Here is a 16,936-nt window from a genome sequence, read left to right on the forward strand (position 1 = left end):
TTTCGTGTTTTGGTTCAACATATTTATGTGAGTCAGCATTTACCTAACTAAAACAAACAAAAGATAACCACCGTGCTCTTGACAGACGCTCACACATTGAATTCTTTAAAGGTGGCAACTCCAAACCACAAACCTCATTTTGCTAATCTAACGGAAGATGTTCAGACGCAATGCTCACAATAATATTATTAATAAGTTAGAATAATTTTCAGTTTTATAAAGGGTGTCCCAAAATTAACGCAACATTTGAATTTGCCGCCATTTGTGCAGTGAAGTGTTGGCAAGCCTGAAAAAAAAGCAATTTGACAGCTAACAGTATAGGGTTATTATAAATGGAGCGTTACACGATAGAACAACGTGTCTTCGTTATTAAAGAATATTTCAAAAATAGTGAAAGCTTGGCGGCTGCAGTTCGAAAATTTCATACAAAAAAATTTGGTCGGAATAGTGTTTTAACTTCGTCAACTGTGAAGAGATTAATTGAAAAATTCATGGAGACTGGTTCCGTTGGAGACGCCAAACACACTGGTCGTCCAAAAACAAGCCGTTCAAATGTGAATGTCGAAGCAGTGCGTAAGAGTGTTGCTGACAATCCAGGAACCTCAATTCGACGTCCTGGACAAGAATTGCAAATTTCAAGAACCTCTCTACAGCGTATACTCACCAAAGATCTGTGTCTTCATGCTTACAAAATTCAATTAACACAAAAATTGAAGCCTAATGACCATGGACAGAGAAGAGAGTTCGTTGAATGGATTATTGAACATCAACAAATGGACCCTGATTTTTCGAGCAAAATCATCCTATGGTGTGGATTTTGGGCTAGAGGCATAATTGGGCCATATTTTTTTGAAAATGATGCTGGTCAAGCAGTGACTGTTACTGGTGCTCGATATCGCGACATGATTACACAGTTCTTTCTGCCAAAATTGGATGATATTGATGTGTCCAATATGTGGTTTCAACAAGACGGTGACACATGTCATACAGCCCGTGAAACAATTCAATTACTGCATGAGACATTTCCAGGTCGTGTACTCTCTCGTTTCGGTTATCAAAATTGGCCTCCTAGATCGTGTGATTCAACACCATTAGACTTCTTTTTATGGGGTTATTTGAAATCAAATAAAGGAGGAGATTCAACGCTGCATCAACGAAATTCAGCCACATTTATGCAGAATGGTCATGGAAAATTTCAACAAAAGAGTGCGCATGTGAATGCAAAGCCGTGGAGGCCATTTGTCCGATGTTTTATTCCATACATAACCCTATCCTATGTACTTTAATAGTTATATTTTTATTGACTCATAAAAATATAACTATTAAAAGACTAAAAACGGCGTTTTCTATTTAATTCAAATCTTGCGTTAATTTTGGGACACCCTTTATTTTGACTCCAAATTAAAATATGACTTAATTGTGTAAGAAGGATGCTGTTTCATTTCTAAACAAGTTTACCACCCTTGGTCTAAATGATTAAAAGCATTTCAATAGGTCTTTATCGGATGCTTTGTCTCTCCGCGGTACCAATACTGCTCGTCAATCTTAAATTTCTCTACCGAAAGGTTTGATTGTTGACCTCAATTCAGCCTATTATCACTTTAACTCTATAAAAAACCAGAAAACTTGTGCTTACAAATTGAGAAAGTTCCTCTATTACTGTCTCTATTGTACCTCCTATCGTTGATGGCTTCATTTAAAATTCCAATTTAAAAAATCGTTGTGTTTAATCTTCTTTTATGTACCTTAAAACATATTGTTTAAGGGTTCCTGCATACAAACAAATGTTTGAGTGTGAAAAAATGTCCAACTTTATAATCATCGTTCTTTTTTTTTCTCTTTTTAGAACCCGGACAAATTGACCTGTATGAGTTTCTAACTGAGTCTGAGCTGCAACATTACTATAATTCGTTCAAGTAAGTACCTACCTACTTAATGTCCTTAAGTTATTTATGAAGTATCCTTTTTATCACATTTTCTCTTCTTTTTTTTTCTTTCATCTTACATAGAAATGAACTTAAAATAAAAAGCGCTTCCCAATTCAAATACGCAACCGATGAGGACCTCAAACAAATTGGACTTTCTCGTCCTGAAATACGTCGACTACGCAAATACTATGAAAAATACTATCCCCATGGATATCTTAGTAAAATCAAACGTCTCCTTCAAACACCCACCATAGTAAAACGGGATGATGGCACCGTAACTTATAATACATCATCGACTGACGGCAATGGCGCCAAATCGGGTACTTCGCCCAGTAAAGCACCAAACAATAAACACATTATCCCGGCCGATTCAATTTGTGTGAATAAGCAATTGGGCACTGGGGAATTTGGTATTGTTCAACAAGGAGTCTGGACAAATGGCACAGAAAGGGTAAGTGATTGGTTTTATTTTTCCGATATTTCATCATCATCAACATCACCATCACCATTACCGCATCGTCAGCAACATAAAATAAAAGTGATTTCTTTATTCTTCTGTTTTGTTTTGTGTGTAGATTCAAGTAGCGATAAAATGTTTGTGCCGCGAACGAATGCAATCAAATCCTATGGAGTTTCTCAAAGAGGCTGCGATTATGCACTCAATCGAACATGAAAACATCGTTCGATTGTATGGCGTTGTACTTGCTACCGATTCTTTGATGTTGGTCACTGAGCTGGCACATTTACGTTCGCTATTGGAGTGCCTTAAGGATTCTGGACTGCGTGTTAGCTTTTTAACTATACCAACCTTGTGTGAATTTGCTATGCAAATTTGCAATGGAATGAAATATTTGGAGAACAAACGACTTATTCATAGGTAAACAACTCAAAAACATCTCTACCACGTCATTGGATTTAGGATTCTAAAAGGTTATGTCATTCAAATAATTTCAGAGATCTAGCTGCCAGGAATATTTTAGTTTTTAGTAAGAACAAAGTGAAAATCTCTGATTTCGGTCTGTCTCGAGCGCTGGGCGTTGGCAAGGACTATTACAAGACTAATTTCAATGTAAATCTTAAACTACCCATTGCATGGTAAGTTCTCACTGTCTCTCCCTCAAAAACAGAATCTTTTCAGTAAATTCATATTCAATTATTTCCAATCACTTTGGTAGGTGTGCTCCTGAATGTATCAATTATCTACGTTTTACTAATGCGTCAGATGTGTGGGCTTATGGAGTGTGCTTGTGGGAAATGTTCTCTTATGGTTTCCAACCCTGGGCTGCACTTACTGGACTTCAGATCCTTGAAGCTATCGATGAACCAAATTATCAAGTAAACTTTATTTAAAATACTTTCATTTATTTCTCAAGTTTATTACATGTTTTTTTGTGTACATTTTTAGCGTCTTGAGCAACCAGACTGTTGTCCACGGGATTATTATAACCTTATGATGAAATGCTGGCAACATGATCCATCTAAAAGGCCTAGATTCTCAGAAATCCATGAAATGTTGCCTGAACTGAAACCTGAACAACTAAAGACTATTGTTAATTCATTGGAGCCGAAAAAAGATCATTTAATTTATCGGCAAGGTGAAGTTATTACTGTTCTTGAGAAAAATACTAATACTCCATTCTGGAGAGGAGTTTTAAACTCAGGGAAAACGGGATTGTTTAACCCAGCAAACACTATTGCCTATACCGAAACTCCGCCTAGTTCAAATCGGTAAGTCCATTTGAAAAACCTTTTTTCAAATTAATTATTTAATAATTTTTTTTTTTAATAGGGAATCATTTTATCGTAACAATGAACGTTGTAGTAAACGTAAATTGCGAACAGAAATGATTTCTAGGCCACAAAACGATTTTAAACACACCGGACATATCGGAATCGATGGTGAATCATTCGGTGATGTTGCATTTTTAGGAAACTCTCAAAGTGTAAGTTATTTTCTTTATTATTCTCATATTCTTAAAAAATAAAAGAAAATCATCATCATCTATTTATTTTTATTATTTGTAAAGTATAATCATTTGCCACGCCAAGTCGTAACGCCATACAAACCATCTGAAGACATTGAACAAACGCCTCTATTACTACCACCAACACCAACTAGCCCAGACTCTTTACAAACTGCCAGTGGTTATTTTCCCGAAGAGATACGCACATCATCGTCGACAAATCCGACGTTTATCAGTTCCAATGAAAACACACCCAATCACCATAACACGTTTGGCGCTCCATCCTTTGATTTCTCATCGACAACGTCAACAACGGCAATGTCAAATGCCCAAAAAACGATGTTTCATTCATCTACAAATCCATTTGCTTTAGAATCAACTGCTACAGCGAATCATCATGCTAGAGCCACAGCTTCAAGTAGTAACAGCAGTAGTAATAGTACATTTGCATTGCAAAACAATAACTATGGTCTAGAATCGAATGCTTTTACAAATGCCAATCTAGAAGATGACTCTCTTCAGGCATCGAGTGGTTCGAATATTGAAGATCAACATGAATACCATGAGATATCCGATGATGAGATCACAGCGGACAAAGTCTTCGATATGGGTCCATCGTTGTTGGATGAGATAAATTCGATGTTTGGAACAATTACTGCTGCAGCAGCCACAAGCACAACGGACAGTTTGACAATGTCCAAATCTCCCGACTTTGATCATTCGCATAAACTCGCTGAATTGTCTTCCAAATTGAATAGAAAGAACAGTGGTGATTCAAATGGAAATAAGTCCAAAAAGAAGTCTGGAACTGGAACAATGAAGCCGATTTCAGTGAAAGATGAAAAAATTCTCAACCATGCAATTGAAATTGCGAATGAGATTAGTGCGAGGTAAAGAATTTTATTTTGTTTTATTTCTTTTAAACTTTTTAAATGTGCTTTGTTTAATGTTGCTTCTTCTTGTTTCAAGGTCAATGACTGATTTGGTGTCTGATCAAACACCCAGTGTTCAGAGTCCTAAACGAAAATTTAGCTTCCGTTTCCCGCATTTATCACATCATCATGGTGCCAATGATAAACATAGTGCTGGTCCATCTACTGGACATAATGGTAATGCTGGTCCATTATCATCTTACGCAAAGGAGAAGAAAAATTTCACAGAGGAATTGAAGAGCATACCCGACTTACAGGTAAAGAATTTATTATTTTTAAAGTTGAATTTAGTATATATGACAAAGAATTTAAAGTAGAATCATTTTTTAGAAGGAAGGTAGATCATTGCTTTAAGGGATGGTAGTTTCAACAAAATGAAACAAATTTAAAAAGTAAATATCAGTAACAAATTAGCTTTAAAAATAGATCTCTAGAATTACTTAGTTCTAAACACTGGATCACTACTACCATAGGTTCTGGGGTATTCCTGAAAAACAAAGCATTAATTTACTGGTTAGGTTAGGTTAAAGTGGCTGCGGATTTAGAATCAACACACTTAGGCCAAAAGGAAAGGCACATTGTGATACCACATGAATCCAGAGAATTACTTCTTACTAGTCGAACCATTTTGAGCTTTTTTAAAGCGAAGAAGATTTGATATCCTTTTTAGCTAGTTCACTGGGATTATCAAAAGAGTAGTCTCCCAGATGATGTTTACGTCTTAGTGAAAGAGCAGGGGAAGTGCAGAGAAGGTCCATACAGCTCCTGCAGAAGTCATTTGAGGTCGTATTGCGTGTCTGCCTATAAGATAGTGTGCCGTAAGGACACCTATTAGGGAGCTAATATGAAGTATGCTTTGAGATAACAAGTCTTTAGAGCGCTTTAGGTCCAGTGAAGGCCATATGAGTATTGTGGGTGCGCATTTTGGTAAATTGTGCCACCTAGAGTTTGTTATCGTAAAAGCTGTTTCTTTTAGCAGAAGTTTACATGCAGCTTCTTCTCCCTTTCAGGCGAAATAGGTATGACGGTTCCATCTTTGGCGAGTTCATCGTCTCTCCAATGTCCCTGTGGCTCGGCACCCAACATAAGAGACGATCGACAATCGAGGGCCGTTTAAGATTTGGTTGAGACACCGTCAAGAGATTTAATAGCAGCCTGACTGTCAGAGAAGATGCGGATATCAGAAGTTGATATCACGTTTTCTCTTAGCCAGGAGAGAACCTCTTTGATCGCTAAAATTTCCGCTTGGAAGACGCTACAATGATTAGGGAGGCGAAATAAGATGCTTAGATTAAGCTTTTCTGAGTACACACCACTACCAACTCCCTCATTTGTCTTGGGATTTGAATATTAGGTTTCCAAGTTAATTAATTATAAAACAATAAAAGTTTTTGTCCAATATCAGACCAAGATATTTGGCTTCATTGGTAAAAATTAGTGGTACACCTTTTATTCAAGGAGGTAAAATTACTGGGATCTTGTATTTCCGTGTAAAAAGGACGAGGTCTGTTTTTTGAGGATTAATACTAAGTCGAGATCAACCCATCTAGTGAGCATATTGAGTACGTTTTGGAGGAGGTCTCTCAGTGTATTAGGATGTTCTCCTGTGACGGCGATAGCAACATCATCGGCATATGTAAGCACTCTGTAGCCTTCCCTCATCCCCCATCTTAGAGTTGATGATCCTGCTTTTTAGCATTAGATTAATCAACTCACAGATTGAGTATTCGACGTTTAGGGTCGTCACAGCAGCAGGGATAGCGGATGTGTAAACTCTGTTGAAAGCGCCCTCAATATCCAGGGAGGCCACAATAATATATTCCTTTTACTCCAGGGAGTATTCGATAGTTCTTACCAGAATGTGCAAGGCTGTTTCTACCGATTTCAAATTGGACGTAAGGATGCTCAGACATCGATAGTCTCTTATCAATGCTATTACGTACATGGATATCAATCAATCGTTTCAGAGTTTTGAGAATGAATGATGATAGGCTAATAGATCTTAGATCTTTAGGGTTGACATGCGAGCATTTGCCCGCCTTGGGAATGAAAACTACCTTTACTTCTCTCAATCGCTGAGGTATATAGACCAGATTTAGACAACTTTTGAAGATCATCTCAATGATGCGCAAAGTAAGTTATATCGATGGTATGTTGTAGATTTGCTGGTACGATTTGATCTGTACCTGGAGTTTATAAGGTTCGAAACTATTCAGAGCCCATGCTCGATTGAAAAGCCTTCTACAACCTTTCCTGAGTATTTCTAGTTCAGCAGCCCACCAATATGGTTTCTTGTTTTCCCGCACTGTGGAACAGGCAGTTTCAATGGCTTTATTGATGTCTGCTGTAAGCTCAACGACTTTTTGATCGAGTTCAAGAGCACAAGAGCGGATCAAAAAGTTCTGGTTTAATCAGACTTTTCAGAGTCGCCCTAAATTTTGGCTAATCTGTTTTCCTATAATTCCGGAATTGGATCGGTTTTGGGGACTCTCCTATTAGTGTGAATTAGAGTGTTCCTTTGATACTCTCCAATTCAATATTTTATTTGAGAGATGTAACGGCACAAGAGTCTTATCTAAAACTTCTTGTCGATTTTTAGTAACGAAAGTTGGTTCACTTACTACCAGATTAGTTGTTAAAATATAATCAAAAAGAGACTCACATTTGTCATTTATATCGGTACTACTTATGTACACTACTATTTTAGCATAAAAAGTTCATTTTGATTCTAAGATCTAATTCCAAAAAATAGACTTCTTGCTTTGTTATCCGGAATAGAGCTCAATTTTGTTTTATAAAATACCCACAAAAAGAAATTGATTTAAAATTAGTATTCTAGACAATGTCAGCATTTTAAAGGAGGAAGCTTATCAATAAGCGCGCACGGCTTAGATTCAATATAAAAAATTAATCTGATTATTTGACTTTTTATATTTTTAGTTTTTCGAAATCAGAATAACGCCAGATTTTCTAATAGAAATCTTCTATGGCAGTAACTTTAAAAAAAAAATCAACCACTGTTTATATTTTATGACAGCTGCAATATCATTCATACAAATATAGAAAAGAAGAGGACCCAAATGGCTACCTTGAGGCACATAACATATAAGAAGTCGTGAAATAGAATTCTTAATAACAATTTTTTTGAGAGTTTCCACCAAGGATCGATTAATGAATTGTTCACATAGTCAAAAATATTGCTCAAGTCTGTGTAACTAGTATTTTTTAATATATGTACGCTGAAAATAGAGCCATGTGGTTGCTGTAATTCGGATTATCTGTATTGACATATGATTAGAACGAATAACAATTAGAGCAGGACCCTGTTTCATAAGCATTGACAGGTGTGACAGGTGACAATTTGTATCATGCAATAACTGCCAACTTTATAGACTTTTTAGAGAATTTACGACAGTTGTATTGAATAGAACAAAATACAAAAAATGTTGTGTGTATGTAATTGACAGTTATGACAAACAGTTAAGTCTCAGCCGTGATGTGACAGTTTTGGTAAAAAAAATGTCTAATATTATGTTTACAAGTCAAATCTATAAAGAAACTGGTGTACAATTTCGAGAAGTACGTGGTCCTCTAAATTTTTAAAAAACTCACAATGATTTTGTTACAGAAATTGATTTTTAATTTAATCAAAAAGTGCTCGTCTGCAAAATTACAGTGAATTATATTTTGTGTTGAAATTCCGTCGACACCTCCAACACTCGTAAAAAGATATCATGCCCTTGATGTCAAGACGCATGTTTAAAATGGCTTGGAAGTGGAGCTCAGTATCATGTGGTTGTAGAATAGAATAGAATAGAATAGAATAGAATAGAATAGAATAGAATAGAATAGAATAGAATAGAATAGAATAGAATAGAATAGAATAGAATAGAATAGAATAGAATAGAATAGAATAGAATAGAATAGAATAGAATAGAATAGAATAGAATAGAATAGAATAGAATAGAATAGAATAGAATAGAATAGAATAGAATAGAATAGAATAGAATAGAATAGAATAGAATAGAATAGAATAGAATAGAATAGAATAGAATAGAATAGAATAGAATAGAATAGAATAGAATAGAATAGAATAGAATAGAATAGAATAGAATAGAATAGAATAGAATAGAATAGAATAGAATAGAATAGAATAGAATAGAATAGAATAGAATAGAATAGAATAGAATAGAATAGAATAGAATAGAATAGAATAGAATAGAATAGAATAGAATAGAATAGAATAGAATAGAATAGAATAGAATAGAATAGAATAGAATAGAATAGAATAGAATAGAATAGAATAGAATAGAATAGAATAGAGGAGAATAAAATAGAATAGAATAGAATAATTAATATCTGTTTAAATATAAAGTTTATAATTAACGTTTATAAACATAATAAATAGAATTTGGACTTGGTTTGAACTGTGTGCCATGTGTTTGTATGGCAATGACAAAACCTTTACGACAAGTTTGCTATAGTCTGTAGTTGTAATTAACTTACAATTATGTCACCTGTCAGTTTGTTATGTAATGAAGACTTGTCAAATGTCAATGTTTATGAAATAAGATCTTTTAAACAGTACATTCAAACTACCTCTACCCCTGATAAAGCAATTATAGACCTTCTTAAAATTGATGTCAAACAATTTATTTTTATTTAATTTAAGTATCTGAATTGCATATTTATCTTTTTATTTCACTTTTTTTCTTGTCTTACCTATCCCGCGATAATTTCTTACTAACAAAAAAAAACATATTCTCTCGAAAAACGAAAACCTTAATATTGGTCTCCAAACCTTTATTTTGTTGCGTATTTGGTTTTTTGTTTCCTATGGTTTTTCTATTTTCGTTCTATTGCTGGTTTTTTGTGTGTGTGTGGTTATATTTTTGTTTCTATTTTAACTGTTTTATATCTGCTATAAAATAATCAAAAATCTCATAACATCATCATCAATTATTATTTTTAATTTATTTGTTTTGTAATTAGTTTGACGATTACATTAATCATTCCACTATCGATTTGTAGATTAGAATTTAAAAACAAATAAAAAGACAAAATAAAGTTTATTTAAAATTAAAAAAAAAATCATTGTAAACTAACAAAAACATTTTCCTTTTTCTTCTTATTCACTTTTTCTCTATCTCACACTCGTTCCCAATCAATCAATCGTTCATTATTTTTTCCTTTATAAATACGTCCCGGTAAATTGTTTTCTGTTTTGTTTCTTTTTTATATTGTGTTTATTTTTTCTCTCCTCTACTGTTATTTTTGATTTTTGAATTCGCACAACAACAAAACAAAACAAAATTCCTCACCTTGCATAGCGTTTTCGCCCCAGCGATTTGGAACCCTTTCCTATTTCAGACATTAGAATACCTATTTTCGACAAAGAGGCTTCAGACTTCTTCTTTGAAAAATCTCGCGAAATCCTTAGTCGCCCGATTAACATTGACTTTCGAGAAGACATCGAGGTCAATGATAGCCGGACACCAAGAGATGTTATCGGGGAGAATCTGTTGGACATTGAGAACACCTTGAAAGCTCTGAATTTAGATTTTATTCAGACCTACAGTGAGCTGGACAAAAATGATTCAGCCGAAACACTGTTGAATGAAAAATTTGCCAACATAGTCTCATCTCTTGAGGGTGAGATTAGTAGCGCCAGCACAATTGCTGGGAGCCTGAAATCATCAGGAGTGTATGATTTCGGCGGTGGCGTTCACACCAAATTCGACTTCAACTCTGCCACTAGTCATATTGATAAGCACTTGCAACACTACAATGACATCATAGACAAGATCGAAGACAAGCGATCAAGCACTCCAGACACCGGATTCGCTTCCAGAGAAACCAATCTCTCGCTCTCTCGCCGGAGTAGCCAAAAAAGCAGCTACTCCCCACAAGATAGCTACTTCAGTCCGAAGGATATTAGTTTCTCTGGAAGTTCCATGGAAGCGCGTGGCTATATGAGTGTGAAGAACGAATTGGCCACCAACAATTGCACAAAAATCCATCAGTCTTCATCTCCAGTTAAGAATGTGAATGCTAGCAACACATCCATCTACTCGCATTCGCAAATGCAGAACTCTCCATTAGGTGATTATTCGGGCAGTCGACAACGGTCCATGTCGTTTAATGATAATTATAATTTGAAATCTCCCGTTCTATCAGAGCCACAACACCGGACTGTGGGACAACAAAATTTCTCCCACCGCAGTACCGGCTCCTTTCGCAACAATCCCGTGGGCGGTGCGGGCAACAAGGTAATGCAATATAAACCGCGTAGCATCAAAGCGCGCACCTTACGGCGTCTGAGCTATAATCCAATTGTACTTGACTCTAGCTCTACATCAAGCGATGAGGAGAGCGACTTTGACCGAAGCATTGCGCACTCCGAGTGCGATATACGCACGCGTGTGTCTTCCAAAAGGCGGCGGCAATATCTCAATAGGAAGGCATTCTCCGCCAGCAATGACGAATCGGCCCAGGACAAGTTGTACGGGTCGAATGCGAGCATAAAATCGGCGCCGCACTACAACAACTATGGCGCCGAATTGACCCAACGTCGGTATCGTGGTGGCAATAACCATCAGCAGCACTTTTCTCATGATATCCATCAGCAGCCGCCTCAACATGGATATGATGAGAAGATTTATGATTTTGGAGGACGTGGTCCTGGCAACAATTATGCCATCAACATCAACCACGTCATCAAGCCACCACGAGCTTTCGCCGTGAATGGGTCAAATTTTGCCAACAGTCGCAATTCAATGTTCCATGAATTTGATGTCTCCAAACTGACTGGTAAGAGTCCAACTTCCACAACTTACTACAATGCGGGACAGGAAGGAAAGAAAGTGGTTGTTAAGCCACAAAAAACTCCACCTCCACCACCTCAGCAACTCCAACAACAAGTGCAGCAGCAGCTGCTGCAGCAACAACCACAACCGCAGCAACAGCCGCCGCCACCACCACCTCCAGCTGTTCTACAGAAGCAAGTATCAATGCCGCATCAGAGTCATCAAGGCGGCAACTTCCATTGGCCAGAGAAGATTCATGCCTCAACCGTGAAGCAGAATGACATCCTGTGGCGCCAACAACGTTCGCACAGCACATTTAGCAGTCTCAAAGTCAAACCGGCTTTTTCGAGTGACAGTTCCTCGACAGACACCGAAGAATTTGAATTTCGAAAGGACTTCTTGCCTCACATTCCGCCCAGCCCGGCACCATAACTAAGAAAAATGCTTAAATATTTAATGAATTTACTGTTCGGAAGCGTTATGCCGCCAACGTCGTCGTCATCAGCGTCGACGGCGTCGCCGGCTGTCAAACGATCGTCGGCTCAATCAAGTTTAAAATATTGAATTGTTATGGTATATTTTTTGTTTTTATCAAAAAATATACGAGTTGATAGTTGTTGTTGTTATGTAGTGAGTTATGAATGTTTGGCTTTAAACAAAAAAAATAAAAAATATTCAAAAAGGAAATTACAACATTTAGATATTTGGAAAAGGAACGAGGAAAAGTTTAATGCTTCTGCGTAAATTAATTAAATCTTTTAAGCAATTGTACAAAAACAAAATTCAATTCAATTCAATTATTTTGTACGGGTGCCTTAATTTATTTCCAAAAGCATTTCCTCGTCCTGATATACTACTAAAGATATCATCGCCCTAGTCCAAGTTCAAGTCATTGTACTTTTGTCAGGTTTATACTTTTTGTTAGTGGTTTTTATTTATGAAGAAGGCACAGATTCTCTCGAACTAAAAAGTTGATGGGGATCTTTTTTTCTAGGATACAAAACAAACTTACATAAACAGAGAGGATGCAATGCCTCAACGTGAAGTTGTCAATTTTTCGATTGATTTTTCATACACAAAAGAAATTTCAATCATATTTAAGAGCTTTTCAGCTTCCCGTCTAGAGAGAAATGTATCAGATTGCCTTAGAGTCAGGATTTTATGGAATTTTTTTTAGGAATCAAAGCAAATATCAACTTATTCGAAAATCTTTAATAACAAGTTGAAATGCATTTCAATTCCTGATTTTATTTTCCTGAATTTTCAAATTTAACGGAGAAACATTTGTTGCTTCTAAAACAAAATCGAATTCCATTAATATAAGTTCTTGTTAGTTATCAAATTAATTGGATTATCGTCGATCAAATTTTTCTTGCAATTAATTAATGCTAAAAATTCAGTTTCTTGGAGACTTTGGCTCTCATTTGAAAATGTGAAAATAAGGGCGTTTTCAAGAATGAAAAATATTCCGAGAGACATTTTTTGACGATAGGTTTCAATACAGTTTTTCCTTCCAATATTAATTGGTTCATGCAAAGTTTAAATAATTGATTTATCTTCTTGTTAAGATGCATTCAATAAAAGTTTGTTTAGGTTTCTTTTAACATTTATTGATAAGTTTATCTTCATTGCTGAAACATTTTAAAAGTAAACTGCCAAATGTAACGATAAATACAGGGTGATTCAGAAAAGCTTTTACTCTCATATTTATTGATTTTCTTCTTTAAAACTAGTTTCTGGGCAAAACTAGTTCCAACATGGCTTAGAATTGTCAGTTTTTTAGAAATTTGATTTAACCTTAAGCGGCTACAAGGGGTAAGTGATTACACCACGATGAAAAACCCAATTGAACAAGATGCGTGGATAGTTTGAAACTTGGCTGATTTTATCATGCCACTTGGAGAATTCTTCAATATTTCTCATAGTTTTGGTTGGTTACTTTAAAGTCGATTTAAAAAAGAAGCAGATTTGTATTGTGCAACGGTGACGGACACACTGGGGTAACTAATTACCCTAGGCCAATTAATCTAACGCCGACCTGTAATTTGTTGGCTTAAACCATCAGATGTCTGTTACCATCAGATGTCATTTGTTTTATTAATTTGTAATGTTTAAGACTTTGTAATCCACTTTTTTTAGCTAAGAGGTAACGCATCAACCCCCGTGGCTGCTAAGGGTTAAATGTCAATATATTTATCATTCAGTTTTTGAAAAAATTAAAACTCGAAAGCCCTTCAAATCTAATTTTGTCTTAAATATTGTTTTGAAGAAACTCAATAATATGAACGTTACTATTTAAAACAAAAACTTTTCTGCCTTATTTAAAATCTCGCATTGTTAAAAAAAAACTCGCAATCAAAAAATCTCGCAGAAAGAAATCATGGAATATTTGAATTTATGTATACAGGGTATCCCGTAAGTAGTGGATAACCCTGAAATGCTGTATGACCGTCCTGAAAACTGATAAAAAAAGTTTTATCCCAACCACAAGAAAAATTAAATGCATTTTTTTGTTCAGTGCATTATTTTTTTGTTTTTACTTTACATTTTTGAATACCACGACTACAATTGAATGTTTGGAGAAAATAACAAATAAACTTATAGCAACCAACAAAATATTTTATGGGTTTGTTAAAGCCCAATAGAACAGGTAAAATTCAAAGAAGCTCGAAAATGTAAAAATCTGCTATGTTCAACGCTTGGTATTATTTTCACGTTTACTGTGCTAATTTTTAAAACTTTGGTTTTTGCTAAATTTACTCTAGTATTGCAGATTTGTCTTCCTTTTTCGTTCCTGACAAAGGTACTCGCACACAGGAATGGTTGAGAGTTGTAATTCACTAGGCCCTGGTTCACAACGGACTGTTGCGCCACCCCATTTGATTTTTTTGATTGCAGATTTTTACCAATAAATTGCTATTGACACTAGATATAATAATAAGTATTACCATTTTGAAATCTGCATTTAACGCGCATATTTTTAAAATAGTTGGCCACTTAGGTATTCAGCATTTTTTTTATACCAGCTATGATTTAACTCTTTCAAAAAATTCAATGTTAAATAATTTTTTTCTCTAAGAAGTCCAAGAGTTATAATAATTTTCTTCTACTTATGTGTTGGCACAAGTAATGTAAAATATTCCTGAAAAAAAAAATGATGGTACTCATTTACTTGTAGTCGTGGTATTCAAAAATGTAAAGTAAGAAAAAAAAAATAATGCACTGAACAAAAAAATGCATATAACTTTTCTTGTGGTTGGGATAGAACTTTTTTTATCAGTTTTCAGGACGGTCATAAAGTCTACTATGCGGCATTTCAGGGTTATCCATTACTTACGGGACACCCTGTATATATAAAATCTAAAGTCGCATATACACGCATCAAAATCTCATCAAGCATTTAAGAGTGTGTTTGTGAAATGGAAACACGTATAGAGCGTGTGTATGCTTGACGCGAAATTAAAATGTTTTGATTTTTCTTCAATCAGGGGTCTATGCTTGACAAGTGGTTGAAGAGTGTGTATTCGTGATTGATTGATTGATCAAGCATTCAAGCATCATTCTTGTTTTTGCGTTGCTAGTATGAAGACATAATTCGGAAGGATTTTTTTTAATGTGCATGATGGAGGATACAAATTTTTTGTTAGAAAGTTTTATTTACTTTGATATGATCGTTTAGGACTTCAAATATAGCTTCGTACGTTTCCATGACAATATGACCAATAGACTGTTCAGAAATAGCACTGATGAATTTTAAGTCTGCAAATGTATTGCCTGTAACCAGAAACCGAAGAGTTATTGACAGACGTTGACTAACAGGTATAGCTTCTCGCATTTCGGTATCTTTTCTGATAATTTTGGGTGTTATCATTTCCAGAAGTTGGTTTTATGTGTCCTCGTTCATGCGAACGAGATTTTTAAAGTCACTTGGAGAACTTAATTTCAGTTCATTCAAAAGATTTTCATGTGTAAACTGTGTAAACTGATTTCGTATTTTTCAGTCACTCCTTCATCCAGATCCGTTTTTTCCGCAAATTTGTCTTCTTCATTTTTAACGCCAGCGCTAGTCCCAGAGCTATGCAACAATCGTCCGTGTCACTCATATTGTTCTAACAAAGAATCCGCACATCCATTCACATCCAAAATCTACGAACAAATGATGCTTGATGCCTCATGCTTGATGTGTGTATATTCAACGCGAAAAAGAATTTACAAGCACACTCTCACATGATTGATGAGATTTTGATGCGTGTACGAGTATATGCCGCTTAATGTGCTAAGACATTTTACTAAGGAAACAGTGTTTTTTAAATCAGTAATAAATCACTTTTTTAAAATTCAAAGTCTCCTTTCACAAGTGGAACAAGGTGGCACTACAAACTAAAAATAGTTTTGCTAACAAGGAGTTAACCCAGATTTTCAAAAAAAAAAAACTGCATTTTTCATTTCTTAAAAACATGGAACTTTTGCCCATTGACATAAAAAAATATTAACTAAAATTTATTTCAAATTGTTTTTTGATAAATAATTAAACATTCCCACTTTGTTCTGTGGTTAAATATTACATAAACCTCGAGTGATTTTGGTGCCGTTAAAATGGAAGTTGTTTTTTTAAGTACAAGATATTTAGGTCTGAAACAACCAATTGAAATATTTTCAAAGTTTGTAAACTTTTAATTGATTGCACGTAATATTTTAACCAACAATCAAACTATACTTTTCCTTAAATTGTTTACTCAATCGCGTAATTTTTTTAGGCATTACCTTTATATATGAAAACTTCCATATTTTTCATATGCGAAGGTTTACCTTTTAAAACTTAAAAATAAAGCTTTTTGACACATTCATGAACTAGTTTTTTTTTCAATAAAATTTATGATGGTTTCTCAAATCCACAATGCCATTTTGAATATTCAGTTTAAATGTTATCAGTATTTCATAAAATTGTTGAAAAGTCCCAATTATTTCGACTTACAGCAAATTTGTGTTCTGATAAATCAACAACAAGGCTATCAAGCCATTTAAAACTAGTAATTTTGAAATGTGGCTACATATCTAACAGCATCAAAAATTATGTCTAAAACTTGACAACATACGTTCAAAGGTTTTTCAAATCCAATGAAAAGAAAACTCAACTAATGAGAATTTTCGAAAACTTACTCAAATCCTAAAAATATTTAAACAGTATCTGGAAACTGGAATGTAAACATTTGCACTTTGCGTAATTATCATAACTTTTATTGCTTTATTGCTGTTATGTTTTGAAAATGGTTTCAGGCAAGTGGTCTCAGATAAAAAATTTCAGC

At 34.9% G+C, this 16,936-nt stretch overlaps 1 protein-coding gene across 3 annotated transcripts in view; it reads left to right on the top strand.

Moving 5' to 3' along the window:
* Positions 1-12,924, top strand: part of LOC129952710 (activated Cdc42 kinase-like) — an 82,105-nt gene extending 69,181 nt beyond the window's left edge. For 2 of the 3 annotated variants that reach the window (XM_056065495.1, XM_056065496.1), the window contains 10 exons: positions 1,847-1,916; positions 2,010-2,379; positions 2,504-2,805; positions 2,883-3,023; positions 3,104-3,263; positions 3,334-3,656; positions 3,718-3,871; positions 3,956-4,782; positions 4,862-5,081; positions 10,155-12,924. In XM_056065495.1, the coding sequence (XP_055921470.1) occupies positions 1,847-1,916; positions 2,010-2,379; positions 2,504-2,805; positions 2,883-3,023; positions 3,104-3,263; positions 3,334-3,656; positions 3,718-3,871; positions 3,956-4,782; positions 4,862-5,081; positions 10,155-12,062 (4,475 nt within the window). In that variant the 3' untranslated portion in view covers positions 12,063-12,924. The remainder of the gene's footprint in view (positions 1-1,846; positions 1,917-2,009; positions 2,380-2,503; positions 2,806-2,882; positions 3,024-3,103; positions 3,264-3,333; positions 3,657-3,717; positions 3,872-3,955; positions 4,783-4,861; positions 5,082-10,154) is intronic. The other variant, XM_056065497.1, reaches the window with a different exon arrangement.
* The last annotated feature ends 4,012 nt before the right edge of the window (positions 12,925-16,936 follow it).

Source organism: Eupeodes corollae, chromosome 3 (genome assembly GCF_945859685.1).
Source record: "Eupeodes corollae chromosome 3, idEupCoro1.1, whole genome shotgun sequence".
Lineage (NCBI taxonomy): Eukaryota > Metazoa > Arthropoda > Insecta > Diptera > Syrphidae > Eupeodes > Eupeodes corollae.